The sequence below is a fragment of the Lepisma saccharinum genome, chromosome 3, assembly GCF_977018435.1.
Source record: "Lepisma saccharinum chromosome 3, izLepSacc3.1, whole genome shotgun sequence".
Lineage (NCBI taxonomy): Eukaryota > Metazoa > Arthropoda > Insecta > Zygentoma > Lepismatidae > Lepisma > Lepisma saccharinum.
In genome coordinates, this window is record NC_139231.1 from 52,189,186 (window position 1) to 52,212,616 (window position 23,431).

The 23,431-nt window shown below is 37.7% G+C and overlaps 1 protein-coding gene across 1 annotated transcript in view; it reads right to left on the reverse strand.

Moving 5' to 3' along the window:
* Positions 1-22,663, reverse strand: part of Kdsr (3-ketodihydrosphingosine reductase) — a 51,952-nt gene extending 29,289 nt beyond the window's left edge. The window contains exons 1-6 of the mRNA XM_083118543.1: positions 22,620-22,663; positions 17,062-17,175; positions 4,837-5,005; positions 3,886-4,028; positions 2,647-2,838; positions 1,786-1,953 (exon numbers count right to left, since the gene is read on the reverse strand). Of these exons, the coding sequence (XP_082974669.1) occupies positions 1,786-1,953; positions 2,647-2,838; positions 3,886-4,028; positions 4,837-5,005; positions 17,062-17,169 (780 nt within the window). The 5' untranslated portion in view covers positions 17,170-17,175; positions 22,620-22,663. The remainder of the gene's footprint in view (positions 1-1,785; positions 1,954-2,646; positions 2,839-3,885; positions 4,029-4,836; positions 5,006-17,061; positions 17,176-22,619) is intronic.
* Positions 22,664-23,431: the final 768 nt, after the last annotated feature.

Consider the following 23,431-nt stretch of genomic DNA (forward strand, 5'->3'; position numbering starts at 1 on the left):
CACTCCATACTCGGTATTCCCTCATCCTCTGGTATGTTGTGCACTAACAGAACTCTGTGAGGATGAGCATTATTGTCTATGAAAAGGAAACGATCACCTATTGCATCTGCGCACGGCATGGCAAGAGGTCTGAGGTTCTCGTCTCCATATCTAAGGGATGTCAAACTGCCATTTTGGATGACGTGGAGGTCCGTACGTCCCACAATTTTGATTCCAACCCACACCATCAGTCCACCACTTCCATTTTAGAATGTTTCTTGAACAAAAACAGGGCTATAGCCTGTTCCACATTCCCTTCAGATTAGGCACGTCTATTGTAAGGCTAGGGGCTGAATCGCGACTCATAGGAAAACACCACCCAACCCCATTCGTTGTGGCCCCAATTGCGATGTTCCTCAGCCAAGTTTCTACGGATTGAAAGCTGTACGGTGATGGAACACACACCATGAATCTATATGCATAGAGGCCATCTTTAAGAAGGCGATTGCAGACAGACAGTTTGAGATGACATCCGCACCCTATTGCTGTGAGAATGGCATGTTATAGTTTCGTTTCATTCTGTCGTCTGTTCCAATTGGTTGTTAACAAGAGGTACCTGCTGTCTCTTGCTGTTGTTGATCGCAGATGGCCTTGACCTTGCCTTCGTCGCACATTTCTCATTGTTTGGAACCGAATCTACAGGCGAGAAATGGCATTTTGAGACACACTAAGGGATACAGATACCTCTTGTTGTCTGTCCAGCTTCCATCCTTCCACGCCATTGATTCAGGTAAATCACACTTTAGAGGCATTGTAGCACTTGCCATGTTCCTTGGACTGCTACTGTTATTCTCTCAGCTGCGCACTTCAGTTGTTAATTCAGAGATATCGGCATTAATGATGGGCAAATAGCCAATTGACTCCAGTGATGGTGTTAAATACCACCCAACTTGTCAATTAAATTATTAAAATATTAACATATTTTAATTAGTGTTATTATTATAATCTTAATTATTATTATCATTATTATTAATTTAGATAAAAATTACTGTAATTGTCATTTCTAATAGTAAAAGTCAAAATATTAAAAATTATCACAACTTTCCATTTACATCAAGGTTATCTGGAAAGTGGAGTGATAACACACAGAAGGAAAAGAGTTATGACATGCTATCACATATAGGCATCCCAACCTTACCAAAAAATCATATTAGAACCCGTCCCCCCGAGTGGTACCGACAACTTGCCTGGCTCAAGGGCTATCTGGAAAAGGAATGCCACCCATAAATTAAATAATTCACACATATAATTTAATTTCATTCAGAGTAATTTGTGGTAATTATTGTAAGGAGATTGCATGAAAATGATAACTTCAAACTGTAGGACTTTTATGGGGAAACATATGCCTCTTCCTCCTCCCCCCCTGGAAAATTTCTGCCGACATCCCTGTGCTCAGTTGTTTGTTCTGCTTCCTTTTTTATATGGGTATTCTTGTATGTAAAAAAAATAGAGATTTCAAGTCCACTTTATGCACAGTAAGGCTAATTGGGACTGGACCTACAGTTTAAAGTGGGATCTGAAACACTATGTGCCTCCACCGGTATCGAACCTGGGACCTCTTGATTACAAGATGACGACGCTAAAACTGCACCATGGGGGAGGCCCAGATTGCAAGTCAACATGCCAGAATACAGCAGCAATCATTTGCAATGGAATATGTTATGTTTTTCAACACTACACTGCAAAAAAAAAAAAATAATAATAATAATAATAATAACAACATAACATCTGAAAATGACAACTTACCAAGGCATCCTTAACAATCTGCTTTGCAACCACAGTTGGGGACACCAATCCTGCTGACTCAGATATCATGCGAGTCTCCATTAGCTTCGTCTTCTCCTCCTCTGCAAAACCTGGTGTATCTGTGTCAGGTGGCAGTGCTAATGTCACTGATATGTTATAAGGTTTCACCTTCAAATTGCAGGAATATATTGTTAGTACAATGTACATGTACAAAACACACAGATAGAGAGGGAGGTAAGAGGGGTACAGAAGAGAGGGAGGGAGGAGAGAGAAATGCATACATATTCAATATGGTACAGGTGACATAGTTTCTATAGTAATTAGAATCTTTCCTTTGAACTTTATTTTAGTGGATGAAATTTGAGCCAACGTGATTGCTGGGCACACTGACTGGTGACAAACAGAAGTTTCTGGCTCAAGTTCAGGCCTTGGTATGGGTGTTCCTTTGTGAGTGTAGTTTTGTCAATTTCATCTGATCACCACTTATGTCCATTGTTGTGATTAGCCTAAAATAGCAGAAAAGCATAGCAATAATGCATTGGTCCAATATCAAACAGCAAACATTTAGTTCAGGAAACTGAAATGATATATTCACTTCAGACATGTTTTGGCTTGGGAAAGCACATTTTGTATTTGAAATTGACTTTCAAGTATCATACTTTTCATATTCATTCATTCATTCATGCTCTCTTTCTCTCTCACACAGACACAAGGCAATAACCGAATTTTGGAAGTTGTAAGCTATTTACAAAAATATTGGCAAACTGACTGATAAAAGGATATGTCATTATCTCTATTACCTCACCCCGATCCTTACTGAAAATATATGCAAAGTAAATATTTCGTAACTCCTTTACTTACTTCCATTTGAAGTGCCTCTGCAAGACCTCTCAATGCAAACTTGGAACTGCAATACATTGTGAACCCATAAATGCCTAACAGTGCAGCTTGCGAAGATACAATGACAATGCTTCCAGAATGTCTTGCCTTCATCTTTGGCACAACCGCTTTTGTTGGGTACACAGTGCCCAAGAAGTTGAGATCTAAAAGAGACTAAAAAAAGAGAACACACAGATATTTTCAAAAAAGCTCCCATCAAAATTTAAAGAAGTCTTGCATACTACTAAAATTATGCTGAATCCTTAGCTCATTTTAGAAATAATTTTCTAAATATATTGTTTTTCTGGAGCATCCTCTTTTGAATTGCATTTGTGTTTTCTTTATATACAGTATTAATATAAAAATATATTTTTTACGTCATGGAATTATTACAAATATGTATGAGGATGTTAAAATACAATCAAGAATTGAGTTTCAAGGAATGCAAGAAATAATGGATGGAGAGATGTAGGATATTTTCCAGCTGTCATTGTTAGAATTTGGATCCCACACCATTGCACCAGTCAGAGAGAAGTGGCATCAAGTATTGTGCAGAGCATTACCATCAAATAATGGGCAAACAAAGATGTTATCTCACTTGAAATTTTTACTGTGAGTAGAGTACAGTTGAGTGATCGTTGCTTGTCACAGGCGAGGGCATTTAGTTGGGTCAAAACATTATGAGGACAAGAGCATGTGGAAAACACATCTCATTCTCAGGTTTATTAAATGAAAATGGAAGGGAAGAGAGATAGAGAGAGTAGGCCAGCAGACAAAATGAAAAAGGGAATAGCAATAACAGGAAAAGAACAGGGTGAAGGGCCAGGAAAAAAGTGGAGCAGCTTGCAACACATGGAGGATTCACAAGAAATGGAGATGTCACTGGAACAAACCAAAGTCAAGATATGTTTAAACAAAAAGACAAGCATTCAATACATCATAATTGTCAATTATCAATGAAATAATAATAGAGAAAAAAATGCAGTACAGACACGAGAAAATTTCTCTTGTTGTGGAATCATTAAAACATACCACATAATTCACATATATTTTTCTTTAACAGACAAGTGCAAGATTCTTTTTCATTATAGGATGTAAACTGCAGGAATTTAATGTTTTTCAATAAGTCCCTAACAACAGCATTTCCCCTTTCACAAACAAGAAAATTGAATGCCTGTTTCTGGCAAAATGTATGTGGAAGAAAATCAATCCAAAATTTACCTTGATATTGTCTACTGGAATATCTTCAAACTTTCCACATATTGATGATCCTGCACAATTCACCAATAAAAATATTGGACCCAAATCATCTTCTGCTCCAAGAATCACCTTTTCCACAACTTCATAGCTGCTGCTTACATCAACTGAAAATAATAGAACATCTCACTTCTTGTGCTTGTATTCCATCTCCTTCTGGTGACATTAAGTAGTAACAAAAATACTTAAGATAAAACTAAACAGGAAAAAATTACTAGTTTCATCAATGATAGCTGTTACAGGATAAAAAGCTGCATGCCTTAACTATGAAGTACTCTTGCTATGCAAGCCTCCCCCCCCCCCCCCCAAACCTACTGTGGGTTTTCTTGTAATTATAACTACACTTAGTTTACAAAAATAAAATGCTCCAACAGGCTGTGTATATATACCCCCTCCCTCCTGTACGCATTTATTCAAGGCTATGTGAACCCCAGAGCTGCTTCATGCAGATACATTGTTGGAAAAATTCCCACCCAAAATCACCCACCCTGGATCTCTGGCACAGCAGTCACATACAATACTTTCATCCTCAATTCATATGAATTGTGACATTTTCTGAACATGAATAGCAAATAAATTATTTAATAGACAAACAGATTATAAATGTAACCTATTCTGAAAGGTTTCTCCAGGGTCAGAAATTTCTCCTTTACGAATATTTACTGGCAAATGGGAGAAGAACATAATGAGCTCATTATCTCTGTTTGAAGCATTTACATTTCAAACATGAGACTTTGTTTCCATATTCCTTCACCTTTGAAAAAATCCATTCCCTAGTAGTAACACAATGAAAGAAAGTTTCTCATCAAACCAAAAACTAATTCCTGTTAAATTACAAATTCCTACCTAATGCCAAATGCTTATAAAGTTGATTTCACGACTTACAATCAGGTTTTTAAAAAAAATTCAACTTACGTGAAACACATTGCACTTTTTGACTTTCAGGAAACTTTGTGTGTTTTAAAATCTCAACTTTTGCACTTTCAAGTTTCTTCACGTTCCTTGCTATAAGAGTGACATTTGCTCCTTTCTCTACTGCTTCAATGGCCACAGCCTTGCCTATCCCACTGGACCCTCCAGTCACCTGGAAATGCAGAAAGATCAAATGAGCACAAGTTCTGTAGAAAGAGCAGAAAATGCAATTGTATAACTAATTCAAAACATGTAATTTTATACATGGAAGGAAGTATGTGTTTGGATAACATGACCAGTCAAATGTAATACAAGACATTTAAAATTGGGAAAATACCTCCACATGATTATGAAGGGGGTAGCCATGCTAAAGCATAGGCCCAAACTTCAATGGTAACCGTACAACTAATATAGATTCGGTAAGGAAGAAATTTTCCGATATATAAGATTGTTTTATTCACTAGAACCTGTGATGCTTATAATTTTGTTACGATTGAAGGTATTTAAGTAAATAACAGAAAATATAATGTCCCCGTCATGTTGAAACTGCTGCGTACATATGGCACTGAAGTCAGTGGCGTAGCATAATTCTATGAAAGGTGTAAGGCCTCCTTAGATAAACCTGACCTGAATATTGGATAAAGAAAACCTAAAAACATTTTAACTAAATAGAATCTATTTGAATCTAAGTCATGTATGGGCACACTCAATTTCAAACACAAAATGCACACACTCTATGTTAACAATAATAGCATATTACTTAATGAAAATTCTCATTTATACTATAACTCGATCCGACGATCCTTTAGTCTGAACACCTCAATCACATCGTCGTAGAATCGGGAGTTTCTGGTCAATGTCTTTGGCAGCTCCTTTTCAATGGATATCAGTCCCAAGTCAGATTTCCTTGCCTGAGTCTTGTGCTGCGTTAAAATGTATGAATCCTCTTCAGTGCAGAAAACGAACTTTCCACCGACGAGCTTGAGGCAGGAACAGTGAGGAACAATTCTGTTAGTTTTATACACTTGTTCAACAGCTTCATTCAAATGGGTAGTATGCAAGTACTCATGACGTTCAAACACACTCTTTACTCGATATTCGGCTTCAGAATAGATTACCTGTAGCTCAACTTTCAACTGGTAGCAATTGAAAAATTTTGCGTACAGCTTAGTTAAGGACACAAACTCTTCTTCTGGAAAGGTCATGTCATATTTTTATCCTTTATCTTTCACTAAAAAAGGCATTTGTGGGAAATGCGTAGAATACAATTTGCAAATGCAAGCAAATGGATTCGAGAATATTACTTATTATCATGGTTACGATATTTGCGCAAATTTTGAAAAGCATATCAAGCAACTTAGTGAAAGGAAAAGCTCAAAAAAATCTGTAAATCATAAAGCTAAGTATTATGCACGCACCAAACATTGCGGGCGCTGCCAGATCTAGGATTGCCAGACATTCCTCTTTCATCATTAACTTTGCTGCTTCTAATGGAGGTAATATCCAACATTAAACCATCTCGTTTGTGAACTTAATAGTTAGTTTAGACATTAAAAATGACACCCGTTTTGTTACACCTCCTGTCAAGCATTGTTGAAACAACACGGGAGTCGAATTTCTTTGTTCTCTTCCGACCGTGGCAAGCATATGAGTCATACACAGCGGCAACCATGCCAGCGTAAGCTTCGCCTGCCTAGGGACAGAAATTCTCGCCAGTTAACACCCACTCGTAATGTGCCTTACATCTGTCCCAGAATCGGGGTGCCCTGTCATTGGTTGAGAAGATACTACGTAAGCTAACACACCCACCATGGGCGAGTCCAAATCATTTCTTCCATTCACCTACACGTAAGTCCTCTGAAGAAGCCTTACAGAGAAACAACTCGAATCAAAACAAGTCCTCAATTGTTTCGTTAAAAGTTCTACTTGCAATCTGATATTGCTATGTGTGTTCAAGCGATAAATACGGGAATGAAATACGTTTTCTTCAATAATTTCAACTTGTAAGGTGGACTTACAAGCCTTACGTGGACACTACGCCGCTGGCTGAAGTGGTAGTTTTGTCAATACTGGTGCATTTTTTTCTCTTTTATGACTAGTATGGAATATTTCATGGTGAAACAAAGATCACATGCTTTTCCCGCAAGTATCTGAAATACTATGTGAAAAAATGAAAACATTTCGTTCCTTCAGAAAGTAGTGGTTATCATTATAATTTTTGAAGTGGCGTTTCATCGCAATATACTCCAAGGTGGATATTTCAGCCAACACTGTTGCCGAGATTTCACTCCGTGTTTTCTACCGATATGATCAATGCAAGTGCTTCGAAATCGTGAAAGTTAAACCAAGTTACCAGAGAATAACGAATCCAGTACATGCTGCAAGAAGGGAACCTCGGAAAAAACCCAAAGGTAAGTCTTATATTTAAATGCTTGTTGCTAAATCCATCAAAAGCAAAACATTTGCAATATGCAAGAGTGATGCAGAATGTATGATTTATTTATATGTTGAGGAAATACCTTCCGATATAATTTCTGTGAGAATATCGCTTCAACTTGTCTACCTTTTCAACGCAGCACGCATTTTCCCTTACAAACGAAGTTGATAATCCTTTGCAATTGCAAAATCAGAAGAGAATGTTATTTTAAATTAGGCATAATTCAGATAATTACAGTTTCGTGATTATTACTAGAGCATGAAATACCATGATATAGATTACATTCTGGCATTAAATCGATATTGCACAAAATGCTCTATCGTTCCTGTGAGATTATTTTCGTATTTCACTGGTGCTATTCAAATTTACTTACATCGAAATTTGTATTGCAAATCAGTCGTTCATTATAGTTTCACTTTGCCTTGTACATGGTTGGAACGTGTCGTTTCTGACTTCTTTTGAACAAGATTTTTCTCCTCTTTGTTTTTGAAACTTGAACACAGTTCATAAAGCTCGCAAATGTTAAATGCATTAAGTACATAGGTTAAGCTAAGTTAGGTTGGATTGGAATAGATTTAATGTGAGAACCACGAATTTTGTACAAGTTCTGGACAACGTTCTGCTATCTTCTTTCACAGAATCAGGTCAGAAAACTGGTTTTGTAAGCTGTATAAAACTCTTCGGTTTTCTCGTTCTTTCATAATTTTGAACGCCTTGTAATGGTAGTGCATGATTTCCAATAAGTTCATGCTTTATGTATTTAAAGTGTACAAGTACACCCTATCAGCTAAAAGAGTAAAGTCTTAACCGTCTACCAAACAATAGTTTGCATGTTTAATGAGAATTTACAAATTAGTATAGATTAGTAAATATTAGAAGTACACATATTTTACAAGTGCAAGGCCAATCATTTATTTGTGGGTAAGACTGATTGATTTTCAGAGAAATCATAATTCGTCCTGATTATGTTACGAATATTTGATTCAATAACCTACTGAAGTCCAAGTCATATTTAATATGCACTGTAAAGATAGATCTGAGTCACTGAAGTGAGCTGATACCGTGAATCAAACCTTTAACCTTTTGAGTCCCAAGGCCATTTTCCCAAGGCCCTTGGTCACAAGCCGATTTTGAGCAAAATGCAGAGTTTCAATTAAATGAGTGTAGATCGGAGGCTAATTGCCCTAGAGAGATGAGTGATATACCGTTGTACGCGGAATGAACCAGAGATTCAGACTATATGAAATTTATGCAAATTCGGCGTATATGTGGCGGGGGGAGGGGGCTAACTCACAAAATTCCAATTTTTTTGGAAAAAGATAGGGGCCCCCCTCCCCCCCAATAAAAAAGTACATGACAGTGTCGACATGCACATGGAAATGATCGCTGACATGTAAGGAACACAAAAATATTTGCATTATTATCATATGACCAATGTAATGTGAGTTGTATCCCCAAAAGGAATGGTCAAGCTTCAAAATGCAGCAGTACCTTGAAATGACTTTAGCTCAGAGACTATTTGCCCTGGAGATATGAACGATATACCATTATACGCAGAATGAATCACAGATTCAGACGATATATAATTTATGCACATTCGGCGTACATATGGAGGGGGAAAGGGGGTAAATCCCCTGAAAAATACTTCTTTTTTTAAAAAATGGGGTTTCTCCCCCCTCCCCCCCAAAAAAGGATATGAAAAGTTCAAAATGCACATAGAAATTATTGCTGGCATGTAAGAAACAGAAAAATATTTGCATCATTGTCATATGACCAATGTAACGCGAGTTGTACTCTTGAAATGAAAGGCTTATACGCCACTGTCTCAAGCTTCGGAATTGAACGAAATGCAGAGTTACATTGAAATGACTATAGCTCAGAAACTAAATGCCCTAGAGATATGAATGATATACTGTTGTACGCAGAATGAATCACAGATTCAGACGATACATAATTTATGAATATTCGGCGTATATATGGAGGGGGGAAAGGGGGAAATCCCCTGAAAAATATTTTTCTTTAAAAAATGGGGTTTCCCCCCTGCCCTTCCCGAAAAAAGGATATCAAAATGTCAAAATGCACAAAATGCAAAATTCATGCAAATTCGGCGTATATATGGAGGGGGAAGGGAGGAAACCCCCAAAAAATAATTTTAAAAAAATATGGGAAGAATAGTACAAATAAGAAGGTTTCTTTGTATATACCTTTGCTGCTCCAGCTCCCAGGCTTGGTCTGGAGCCATGATGCCTTACTTCTGGTGGTACTCCATAAAACATGGCTCCAGACACAGGGGCACCTTGCAGGTAACGCAGCGGCATCTACTTTGCCGTGAAGTTCGTGGCCCGCACAGCACACATCTCCGTTGTTCCAGTGTTATGGTGGGGAAGTGACGGAAGCCACTAACCTCGTAGCGCATGTTGGTGGATGGAGACAAACTTGATGATGGACCAAGTTGTGCCGCACCTTGGGGAGCTGGGGTTCGAGTGCCTCGCCCGCCACTTGTCCCCAAAAGACTTATAGCCAACTTCTCACGGAACTCACAGTGCCTCACGTTCTAATGAAATGTCTTAAAGAGCGGGTAGGCATCGAGGATACATTGGTCGAGTAGGTGGAAGAAGAGCTTGACAGTCCACTTCATGGTCTTTTGTTGGATATCGTAGGAATTAGTCATGCGGTCGGCCTTGTCAACGTAACCCATGTGGCTATTGCATTCGCTTGAGTACGTTGCCATGGTCATCCAAGAAATTTCCCTCCGCTGGTGACTGATGGATGTTCGTCAACAGGTACACCTCTCTCTTGACTTTCCAACATATCACAGTCAAGTCATTCTTCACCCGAACACGTAGGTCACCTCTCTTCAGCTTCAAGTCAATCTTTGAAAAGTTCGGTGGGAGGCCTTTTCGTCGGGGATTGACGGTCCTGCAGCAATAGATACTTCTTGTTGCAAGATCATCAAATAGCTCTAGAGAAGAGAAGTAGTTGTCCATAAATAATGTATGACCAACTTCTCCGTCAATGCTACAACTAAACCATGCGTCGCTGATGTCGTGGCAGTCGCTCTGTTCTTGTCCTTGCCCAGATATACGGTCATGTCATAGGTGTATTCCAAAGAATCACAGAGTTTGTAGATCTTGATCCCAAACCTCTTGTGTTTCTTTGAAATATACTGTTTGAAGATGACTTTCCCTGCTAAATGCTCTGTAGGATAGTAGCAATTAGAGCTAAGCTCATTGATATTGTCAAAGACAAACCTCATCTTCCACAGCCTGTCATAATCGGAATCTTGGGGGAAGAGGTTCTTCGTGTTGTCCTCAAAGTGTAGGAATCTGAGCAAGTGATAAAAGCGGTTACGTGAAATCTGTTGTCTGTAAAACTGTGTGTGAAGGTGGGGTTTTCTGGACCAGTAGTCTCGCCAACGTAATCTGCGGTCATGTCCCATCAGTATTGTCAAACCAACGAAAGTCTTCATTTCGTCAATGGTCACGTCACGTTCGGGCTTTGTCGTTGGGTGCTTTGTGATATGTTGGTGGTAGTACCTGTTGGTCTCAGTCACCAGATGCTGGAAGATTTCTTCGGAGAAAGTCAAGGAAAAAATGTCCAAGGAAGAGGATGCATTGTTAATGTGTCGAACCTTCAGTCCAGTCTGTCCCAGGAAAGGTTGGGGGTTGGGAACAGTTTTACCAGTTCGGGAAGGGGATTCCCAGTCAGATGGAGCAGGAGGAGGGGAAGGGGAACGTCTTTGTGACATATCATCAGAATCTGAGGGAATCAGAGGGAATGTCAAGCTCTTCTTCATCCCACTCGGAGTCTGTATCTATATCCTCCAGCTCATCTCGGATTTCATCAGAATGGAGATCACCGGGCCCAGCCATGGTCGACTATAAGCCTTTTGGGGACACAGCAGACACAAACGACACTAGCAAACTTTTCACACCACAAGAAAAACATGTAGATGACAAAAAAGTCCTTGGAAGTCTGTCACTTCACTCAAAAAATATCCTCGCACTTGGGCACAAAACGACACACACCTACGCACAACTTTCACGGACGAAAAGCTAGAACGCAGTGAAAAATGAGTGCCGATTCTTGCAGCTGCTTGAAATTCTATTTTTAGACAATGCAGGGTAACCTGTGTTGCAACTTGTGGAATACTTGTGCTCAAAAACAAAGGTTTCCTTCAGCGTGCCTCGAAATTCCATTTTCACAATGCAGATTCAACAACCAGTCTTCCCCCTCCCCCACCCCCTGCTTGCGCCCACATGGAAAACTTTCATTTTGACATCGGTTACTGATAAACAAGCTCCCTTCGAATGCAGTTACCAGGCAGGAGTGAAAAGCATTGCTTTAGAACAACAAAGCCGGTCTTCCTTTGTCGGCAAAAATTTTCCCTTGAAAATAGACGCAAAAGAGAAGACCCTTTTCCCGCCTTTTCCCCTCCATTTTTATGAAGGAAAAAAAGTGCAAGAAAGATTTCTGTTAAATACATGTGTTAGGAGCAATATATATAAAAAAATCGAAATTCTAGCCAAAAATAGAAAAGTTATGACGTAAAAGAGGCCCACTTCGTTAACCATTATAGTGCAGTTTAGATCAGGGTTGTTAAAGGTCCAGGAACCCATAAATTTTAATGGGTTCTGCTACAGAACCCAATTTAATTCTTGCACAATTTAAATTCGGTCCAAGATGCGTATTGTTTCATTGAAAAAGGTTCCTGGACTGTATTTTAATTGTTCCTGAAAAAAGGTCCCTGGACTGTATTTAAATTGATGCGGGAAAACGTTCCTGGACTGAATTTAAATTCTTCTGGAAAAAAGGTTCCTGGACCGAATTGAAATTCATTCTGGAAAAAAGGTTCCTGGATCGAATTTGAATTGATTCGGGAAAAAGTTCCTGAACCGAATTTAAATTCTTCTGGAAAAAAGGTTCCTGGACCGAATTGAAATTCATTCTGGAAAAAAGGTTCCTGGATCGAATTTGAATTGATTCGGGAAAAAGTTCCTGAACCGAATTTAAATTCTTCTGGAAAAAAGGTTCCTGGACCGAATTGAAATTCATTCTGGAAAAAAGGTTCCTGGATCGAATTTGAATTGATTCGGGAAAAAGTTCCTGAACCGAATTTAAATTCTTCTGGAAAAAAGGTTCCTGGACCGAATTGAAATTCATTCTGGAAAAAAGGTTCCTGGATCGAATTTGAATTGATTCGGGAAAAAGTTCCTGAACCGAATTTAAATTCTTCTGGAAAAAAGGTTCCTGGACCGAATTGAAATTCATTCTGGAAAAAAGGTTCCTGGATCGAATTTGAATTGATTCGGGAAAAAGTTCCTGAACCGAATTTAAATTCTTCTGGAAAAAAGGTTCCTGGACCGAATTGAAATTCATTCTGGAAAAAAAGGTTCCTGGATCGAATTTGAATTGATTCGGGAAAAAGTTCCTGAACCGAATTTAAATTCTTCTGGAAAAAAGGTTCCTGGACCGAATTGAAATTCATTCTGGAAAAAAGGTTCCTGGATCGAATTTGAATTGATTCGGGAAAAAGTTCCTGAACCGAATTTAAATTCTTCTGGAAAAAAGGTTCCTGGACCGAATTGAAATTCATTCTGGAAAAAAGGTTCCTGGATCGAATTTGAATTGATTCGGGAAAAAGTTCCTGAACCGAATTTAAATTCTTCTGGAAAAAAGGTTCCTGGACCGAATTGAAATTCATTCTGGAAAAAAGGTTCCTGGATCGAATTTGAATTGATTCGGGAAAAAGTTCCTGAACCGAATTTAAATTCTTCTGGAAAAAAGGTTCCTGGACCGAATTGAAATTCATTCTGGAAAAAAGGTTCCTGGATCGAATTTGAATTGATTCGGGAAAAAGTTCCTGAACCGAATTTAAATTCTTCTGGAAAAAAGGTTCCTGGACCGAATTGAAATTCATTCTGGAAAAAAGGTTCCTGGATCGAATTTGAATTGATTCGGGAAAAAGTTCCTGAACCGAATTTAAATTCTTCTGGAAAAAAGGTTCCTGGACCGAATTGAAATTCATTCTGGAAAAAAGGTTCCTGGATCGAATTTGAATTGATTCGGGAAAAAGTTCCTGAACCGAATTTAAATTCTTCTGGAAAAAAGGTTCCTGGACCGAATTGAAATTCATTCTGGAAAAAAGGTTCCTGGATCGAATTTGAATTGATTCGGGAAAAAGTTCCTGAACCGAATTTAAATTCTTCTGGAAAAAAGGTTCCTGGACCGAATTGAAATTCATTCTGGAAAAAAAGGTTCCTGGATCGAATTTGAATTGATTCGGGAAAAAGTTCCTGAACCGAATTTAAATTCTTCTGGAAAAAAGGTTCCTGGACCGAATTGAAATTCATTCTGGAAAAAAGGTTCCTGGATCGAATTTGAATTGATTCGGGAAAAAGTTCCTGAACCGAATTTAAATTCTTCTGGAAAAAAGGTTCCTGGACCGAATTGAAATTCATTCTGGAAAAAAGGTTCCTGGATCGAATTTGAATTGATTCGGGAAAAAGTTCCTGAACCGAATTTAAATTCTTCTGGAAAAAAGGTTCCTGGACCGAATTGAAATTCATTCTGGAAAAAAGGTTCCTGGATCGAATTTGAATTGATTCGGGAAAAAGTTCCTGAACCGAATTTAAATTCTTCTGGAAAAAAGGTTCCTGGACCGAATTGAAATTCATTCTGGAAAAAAGGTTCCTGGATCGAATTTGAATTGATTCGGGAAAAAGTTCCTGAACCGAATTTAAATTCTTCTGGAAAAAAGGTTCCTGGACCGAATTGAAATTCATTCTGGAAAAAATGTTCCTGGACAGAATTTAAATTCACCTGGAATTAAAGGTTCCTGGACCGTATTTAAATTTATTTAGAAAAAAGTTTCCTGGACCGAACTGAAATGCTTTAAATATGAAAAGGTTATACACTGTATAGAACTCATTTATGTTTGCTGATTTTCTCTTCCCGTCAGGGATTGAATCTATTTACAATTTGTAGACCAGGATTGACCGATTGAAAGTTGCCTTCTAAAAATGTCCGCAAGTACGTATACACTGGAATGTCACACTGCGGTTGTAGAAACCGTATCGCAGGAAATAAATCATAACGCTGTTGTGGGCCATACTTAAATACTCCCTTGTCGAAGACTTACTGTACATTGTACATTACGCAATATACTATATTAGTGTGGCATCACATTGAGTTAAAACAAACCCATCACGTGTTGCACAGGCATCTGATACATGAACCGCAGCCAATAGGAGTTGTTGATGAGGTAACGTGAGGCTGCTGTGTTCCCAGAAGATATTACAACAGGGACAGAAAGTGTTGCTACAACCAAGGGAAGGAACGTGTATGATAGAATGGGACTACATGGAGAGGGGTAACGTGACTGCAAAGTTTCCGTTTCGCCCATTTCTACCTTGTACCTTAGATTCTCGAGACAGCCAGCACCTGGATTAGTCTTTCATGCTCACAAGTGGATAATTGTTTATCGTCAGGTCCGTATTCGATCCAAGTTGCGTATTGTTTTATTTCAATATGGAACTTGGAACCTATTTAAACTGATCCTGAAAAAACGTTCCTGGACCTTATTTAAATTCATCTGGAAAAAAGGTTCCTGGACCGTATTTTAAATTCATTCAGAAAGAACGTTCCTGGACCGTATCTAAATTCATTTAGAAAAAAAGGTTCCTCGACCGTATTTAAATTGATCGGGGAAAAAGGTTCCTGGACAGAATTGAAATATTTTACAGATAAAAAGGTTCTTTACGGTCCAGAACCCATTTACACTTGATGATATTCTCTCCTGGACCGGAATTGAATTTATTTAAACCTTTAACAATCTTGGTTTAGATCAATTATATTCACATCCACTTACACAACATCTCTAACTTGTTTCTATTTTATTATTAACTCAACTTGTAACAATGTAATGTAAATGTTTTTTGACTAACAATGGTAACCCAATACCGTTGAACTTTGTGGATATGCTTCTATGAAATCAACATCGTCTGTGTGGATTGTTTGAACTTACACATTCTGCAGATACATGATTGAATGGTGATGATTTACAAGAAATCAAGAATCCAAAATATACTCAAGAAATTATATTACAATACTTCTTAATATCTGGTTGCAAGTAGTCAGCAATTGGGAACGGTATATTCGAGAAACTGAAAATAATTGGAATGGTATATAACTTGTTTTTCTTGTCTGTCAAGTTGTAGCACACATTCCTTGAATTTTTTTCTATTCCAATTTTTAAGGGCATTTGCTCAAAATCTTAGGATATTCATTGCTTTCTGAATGTGATGATGATTCCAAGACAGCAAGAAGCATACGTATCTCTGAAAGAACAACATACTGTTTTGCAGGATGAGAAAGAAGGAGAGTGAAGTTACATCGAAACATAAATGTTAATTTGAATTTATTCGTATATCCCGAATATATAGAACAAGGAACGTAAACAGTTTGTGCATGTATGTCTTGTTAGGCTGAGAGTTCACATTCCTGCTGCTAGGCGACACATCAAGATCACCAGATCTACACCGTGTGACTTTTTCTTTGTGGGGTTTCATCAAAACACAGGGTAATCATTGCATCCTTGCAGCTTGATATCACAGACCTAAGGGAGTGATAGACACCATCAACAGGCCCATTTGATGCAAGTATGGCAAGAACTTCGAGTATTGTGTCGATGTGTGCTGTGTCACCCATGGTCCACACATTTGTAGGTGTCCTGTTTGAGTTCCTTGTTCGTTCTGGACTGGTTTCATTAACGTAAGTTCAATAGTTTACTTGCAATAAATTCTTGTAACACCTCAATTATTTCTGAAACACCCGGTATAACTTACTAATAAAATACCATACAGTCATATCCATATCCAGATGGTTTTTGAGGGGTAGGAGGCAGATACTGGAAAAAGAAATCTGAACACCATGATGTGTAGGAGGATTTGCCGATTTAGTTTCATTTATGTCACATCTCTACCACATTTGGATAATCACATGATGGGAATGAATGGTGATAAGCTGAGATGGGTAAAGGTACAAACACATGTAAACGACACAACACAAACCTCCAGAGAGACTGTGCATCCAGGTGTTCGAGGCATGCTAGCCTGCAGAAAAGGTAGCACAGTGTGAACTACGTGGAAAAGAGGTTGACAATTGAGTGCCTTAAGGGAAGTTTTCCCCTTAAACTCCCATTATGTGTAGAAAAATGAAGCAAAATAATTTTATTGAAGAAAATAGGTCAACATAATTAAGTGCAAATAGGGAAAAGTTCTGATCCCAGTAACATCCCTTTGGTATGTTTCTGCAAATAGGGAAAAGTTCTGATGCCAGCAACACCCCTTTGGTGCATTTTTATCTCCACGACATATCTGGTTGGAGGAAAAAATACAGCAACTATATAATGTTAGTCAATTAATATCCATGCAACTACACAATGTTAATATGTAGATGTTTATACTTATACATGCATGCGCATACACACATACTCACACACACCATTAAACAATTGCACTTATGTATATATTCAAAATTAGTAAATATATTATTCAATGAAGTATTTATTTAAAAAAATAAGAATCCCAAACCTTAATAAATACATTTTTACATGTTAACATGAGTGACAAAAACAGCATATGTCAATGTTTCATTACTTTTCGATGTACAAAGGAACCCAAACAATGTAACATGTTCTACATTTGATGCAACTTTCCCCAATTCACTTTCAGTTTGGTTTGGTAATAGCATAAAAAATAAAAACTTTGATGAACATCATTATAAATTACCACAACATGTTTTCCTGTTAAATCTGCAGGCTTCTTTCTCAGCAGGTAATTCAGCAGCAACACTACCAAAATGACTACCAGTACAGCAGCAAAAATAACTTCCAACATTTTCAACTGTAAATTGAAAATAAAATATGTTATTTCCCTTTGTTTTCTTGGGGGGGGGGTTACATTTCATAAATAGCACACAATAATTTGAAATTTATTAAAATATAATTAGTCCAACATAGAATGCATAAATTTATATTATTACTCTGCAATAAGAGAAGGTGTATATCATACCAAGAAAGCAGTATGACAATATAATGTTCATTTGGTGATATCACATATCCAATTTTCCTGTTTTATTAAGAAGGATAGATATGTCAAAAGTGCCAATATACACTTCATGAATGATGATTGATTGATTTATTTTACTTTGCTTTTCTACCACTTTTGGCTAATCATGAAGATGAGGAAGACTGATGAAGGGGCACTCACAAAAAATGCCCATGCCCAGGTGGGATTGAACCAGGGAACCCTGCATAGCATGTTGTGCATTCACAAATGATGGTTCTTCAGTTACGAAGAAAGGTTGAATCACCCTCCCAAAATTCAAATATTTGGTTTTTGACCAACCAACTTCAATTGGAATAAAATGAATAAGAAACAAGAAAACCTCTTCACTCCTTTTCATCAATGAATACAGGTGTCTTAAAAATAAATATTCAAAATATGTATTCAGTAAAACTATAAATATTGAATGGTAATGGTTCTGAATGTTTAATGATTTATGCAAGTTTCATAGGAATATTAAGAACTCTTTTAAAATACTGCAAGTTATTGTGGAAACTAATTAGCAGAGTTTCACTGACTAATATTCTCAGGAGAAATTATGCTTTCAACAATAGTAACTTATATGCAAGCATCCATGCTTCCCAGCCAGCTGTTGTTTTTGGTTTACGGTTGTCTCAACCCCACACTACTACAAGAGGCTCAAACGGAGTTTCTTGTTTGAAATCCAATATTATGTAATCAGCTGTTGGAAGCACTTAGGAATGTGACTTATATCATTTAATGCTAAGATCACTAAACCTGACCCATCCAAGTCTTAGTTTGTTGCACTTTTTGACACTTGGTGTAGTGTAAGTGTGTTCCAGTTAAGGTTGGTGCAAGTTAGTGTTCAAGTTCAGAAGATTCAACATCCTCCAGAACGAAGAGAGTGTTCTCATTTCATTATACCACAATTAACAACATTTCAACAAAATGTACACAATTTTCCCTTGTAATGCTTAATCATGCAAACATTTATTGTATCAATTGATCATAACAGTTGGAACTATGATGTGCCACTATGGTTTCCCCCACATAAGGAAGCTGATTGATTGATTTGTTTTATTTTACTTTGCGGTTTGTGCCTCTTGGCTAATTTGCGAAGATGGGAATAAGTGGGGATAAGTGATGAAATTGATGAATGTACATTTACAAACAACCATGCCCGAGTGGGATTCGAACCTGGGACCCCTGGCATCGCAGCACGATGTGCTAACCACTCAGCCCACATAAGGAAGTCCCTGATAACCAAAGTGCTAACATATTTCAAAATTATAAGCTTTGTACAAATATGCTGCATCAATCAATGCAAACATTTTATCTAAAAATATCTGATACTTTTTCTTTTTTGTTTCTTGGATACATATTCTTTATATTTCTGTTACAATTCCATTTCTAGCATGATTTGAGGAAAATAGTCTGAAAACCCCACTATGACTTGTACTGCATCCATTATTTTTGATATTACAAGCTCTGCTAAGCCTTTTCTTTCAAGCTTTCTAAAAAAATTTGACAATCGTTGACAATTCACAACATTTTCTGAAAACAAAACAAAGAGTTTTTGACTGGGTTTTTTGGTGGTTTCTTTCGAAGTGGGTTTTTCTGAAAAAAAAAACATGTGGGGAAAACTGGGCTTGGCCAACCAGGGCCAACCCTGTTATAAACCCACTTGGAAAGCCTAACAAAATGTTCATTGTAAAATAAAGAATAAATACAGTATTTGCCTATTTTATGTAAACATATAAATTGTTAAAATCCAATTGCACATATTTCCCTCCAAAAACTTAACCTTTGAATAACAAGGCAGTGCCGTATGTGACACCCATGATCTTGTTTTGCAGGCATGCAAACCAGTTAGAGGTTTCTCACATGTGGTATGCCTTCCTAGCCAGTACGTAAGTAGATGTAGAGCTAGTAGTCTGTATCCCCACCTAACATGTGAGCTAGTAGCTGCATTTTGTTTTAGGGCATGTGCACATAGGTGTCTTGTTTGACACTGCCTTGTTGTTTGTGTTTCAACTGTTACTGTGGCCACGACTATGAATTTGCGAGTTATTACCGAGGAATGTAAACGAAAAGAACTGATAAGGCAAGGAGAAGCAAGCAGTGATGATGTAGTTCAGGTGACTCAGGTAGTGAAACAGAGGACTGTCTTTTATCACATGAACGAACACTACGAAGAGGGTCTCACTGGCGATGTGGAGGTATGTATCAATGTTTGATGACTCAGATGTGGTAGTGTAAGTAACTAACATGCTCTGCGCCCCCCCGGAACTTGCAGTAGTGCACCCCTACTCATTTTTTTTTAATAGCTTTCTTTTCTAAAATATTAATTCACTCCTGCTTTTATATTAGGTAGTACATACAAATATCAACATACATACATGTAATTTGATTCAATGTAAAAACTTGTATGAAAGGTTAAGACAACAGACAAACTGTAAAAAATTATGTGTTATAATATGAAAATGCACTGTTACTACAAAAAAATATGATATTGTTAAATGCCCATTACCAGTTCTCTGCGTTTTTTAATGGAAGTGTTTTCTTGTGATAGTTTGGTTAAGTCCAGTTTTTGAGCATGAGCGCTTTCAATGCTTAACAGCGTCAGTCCACTCAATCTCACTCTTGTCATTCTGCTTCGCAAGTAATGTTTGATCAATTTTGATTTGGTTGGTTGGTTGATTTGGTGTTTTAAGTCCACTTTGTACACAGTAAGGATAATCGGGACTGGACCTACAGTTTAAAGTGGGATCCGAACCACTATGTGCCTCCACCGGGTATCGAACCCGGGACCCCTTGATTACAAGGCAACGACTCTACCACTGCGCCATCGGGGAGGCTAATTTTGATTTGGAAAACGTCCTGTCAGCTGATGAAGATGTCACAGGTAGGGTCAAATTCAGCATTTAAGTAGTGTACAGATCAGGAATGTTACTAGCCAGAATTTTGTTTTCTATGAAGAGGAATTCTGCATCTTCGCTGGTGTTCGACATGTTTCTTGTTTTGATTTCAATTGACACTACATTGAAATGGGAGCGGATTTACAATACTGGAAGTATCAATTGCTTTCAAATTCGACAAAACTCACTAATTTTGGCCTCGTAATCACGAATCTGCAGTTAAAATTTGGCGGTCACGTCTAGAAATTGCAAAATAAGTCGAAAAAAGTGGGTCCGTGAACGGAGTAAACAATACTGGAAGTATCAATTGCTTTCAAATTCGACAAAACTCACTAATTTTGGCCTCGTAATCACGAATCTGCAGTTAAAATTTGGCGGTCACGTCTAGAAATTGCAAAATAAGTCGAAAAAAGTGGGTCCGTGAACGGAGTAAACACCCTTCATTTATGAAGAAAACAACTATTTTTTGTAATGATTAGTTTCAAAACTATGTTTATGATGACCCTTAATTTTAACTATGCTTGCCTAACCTAACCTTACTGTGAATGGTTCGTGGGCAAACATGTTTTCCACCTTTACGCAAGATGCCATTCACATGCAAATCAACACTCTCACTTATTGCACAACACTTGAGCAACGTTGGTAGCAAGACGTCTTCATATCGTTTCCATGTTTGTGTATGGAGAATCATAACGATAATTGACAAGGTTATTTTGCAATTTCTAGACGTGACCGCCAATTTTTAACTGCAGATTCGTGATTACGAGGCCAAAATTAGGGAGTATGTCAAATTTGAAAGCAATTGGAGATACTTCCGGTATTGTAAATTCATACCCCAAAATGAAACAATTTGTGTAAGATCTTCATAATTCTCACAGAAATTTGTAGCAGATTCTACAACAACTACAAATGAAGCTTAACAACAGCACAGTTTCACCAAACCTTGCTGAAAGGTGGGCAGTATGTAGGGGCGGGAATGGGTGAAAACGTTGCCAGCACATTTTCTTGACTGTCATCTACCCTTGGGTGACATAATATATGACTTGAACTATTCAGCTAGTGAACTTTAATTCTAATCTGGTCATTGAATTTTAACTTTCCTTGTGATTAATATTTTCTGTTTTTAATTGCAGGCCCTAAATATACATTATGCTTTGTTGAAAAAATATTCTATTTAATGACGAAAGAAAAACTTTTGTGAACTAATATCAGTCTTTCTAAATTTATCATTCCTACTGCCCCCCCCCCCCCTTGCACTGGAGGGTGTTATTTACGCCACTGCTCAGATGTCAATTATGGAATTGATATAGAAGTTGAAGATGATACAAATTTTACTTTGGGTAGACTTGGAAACTGTCTGGGCAGACAGACAATTGAGTAGCAGAAAATCTAGAACTCCAAGCAGAAGCAGGAATCTAGTGATCTAATGACACGCTTACCTGGGCTAAAAGGAAGAGCCAGGGAGCTTGGGAAAAATTATATACTTTCCTTGATCATCCCTGACAATATTATTGATGTATTTTCTTTGGACATTTTGGCATGTGATATTCTTTCTAAAGGTATTCTAACTATATTTGCAAAATTGGAAGTTGTTATGGGTCTAAAAACCAGAAATAGGGTAGGTGTCGTCCATAACACCTACTTGTTAAATTTGTCATATCATACAGCCTTGTTACTCAAAGGTTAATGGGCATTGACGTATGAATACCAGTTATGTGATGCTAATATTGCTCAATTATTATCATTATTAAATACCCAAAAATGGAGTTAACGTCATTTTCCTTAGTTGTGTTTTTTGGCACCACAACGTAATGTTTGGGGCACAAATAGTTTACAATATAATGCAAAGTGCACTGAAAGTAGATACTGGTCAATTTAATACTCACCCATCTCGATTGGTACTCATGTTCGAACATGATAGACGGAAATGTACTGGGACTTAACTTGTAGTACCCTTAACTTATTATTATTATCAAATAATAAAACAAAAACCGAAGTAGACCGGTCAATAGATAAGGATAAGATTCTGAATGAAGTGCATATGGAGAGATACTTTCCTTTTTACTACAAAGATCAAGGCCTAAGTATGAGTTCCAATCACGATAAAGGCAAATTTTGTGCAAATATTATCCTCTCAAAATGTTTACTGTTGGTAGCTACCTGATTTTTCGACATTTCATTATGATTACGAAATCAAGATGGAAATATTACAATGGTAAATAATAATAATTTTGGTGCGAAAAATGAAATGGCATATGAAGAAGTTATTTAGAATTATAAGCATACATTATTTTAAATATAATAATAAATATATTTCGCATCTCCTAACTTAAAACAACACACCTGTTATGGTCTGCGCAGCCGCCGTTCAGTTGTCATCAGTGTTGCAATCCTTCCTTCTTCCTTCCTTCTTCTTTGTTTGGCACACACCGCCTATGAGCGATTTCTTGCCAGGGGTCCTATTTGATTTGTTATGAGAAAGTTTGTTTACATTCCAAGTGTCTGTTTGTTTATGTTACAATGTTGTTCTTTCGTGCAAAGCTGTACAGTATTCACATGACATCAGACCGTGGCTCGTAGAGTAGAGTCGAAAGGGACATCGGAAATGGAATACCCACACGTTGTAACTGTTTGTATAGAGTATTGCGATGTTGTCGAATTGGGCAGTGTAAAAACAAATGTGTGGTTGATTGAATAGGTTCTCCACACGGACAGGAAGTTGCAGGCACGGTATATGAACTGGGATGTATGACGACGTGACCTGTACGCATTCGCATGGTAAACACTAAAACTGCACGGGGGAGGTTAATGTGTTGAAACCAAGGACGTTTATTGCCGACTTGTGCATGCCATCTATATGTATTGGTATTGTGGAGTTGCTGGGTACACCAAGCGTCCCATTGTTGTTCTACTTTGAGTTTTACCCGTGGGAGGAGGTCAGTGTACGGCAGGCGCATCCGGGTAACAGTTTCCTTCGTTCTTGCTTGTTTAGCCAGTACATCAACGCGATCTTGATATTTATTGAGGTCACTGTGGGCTCGAATATATGTGAAGGTTGCTGACAGACCCTGCTGTTGAAGGTCTAACATGATGCGGAGAATAAGATAAGGAAATACCGTTAATTTATATGCTGCCCGACCTGTTCGTGCTAACGT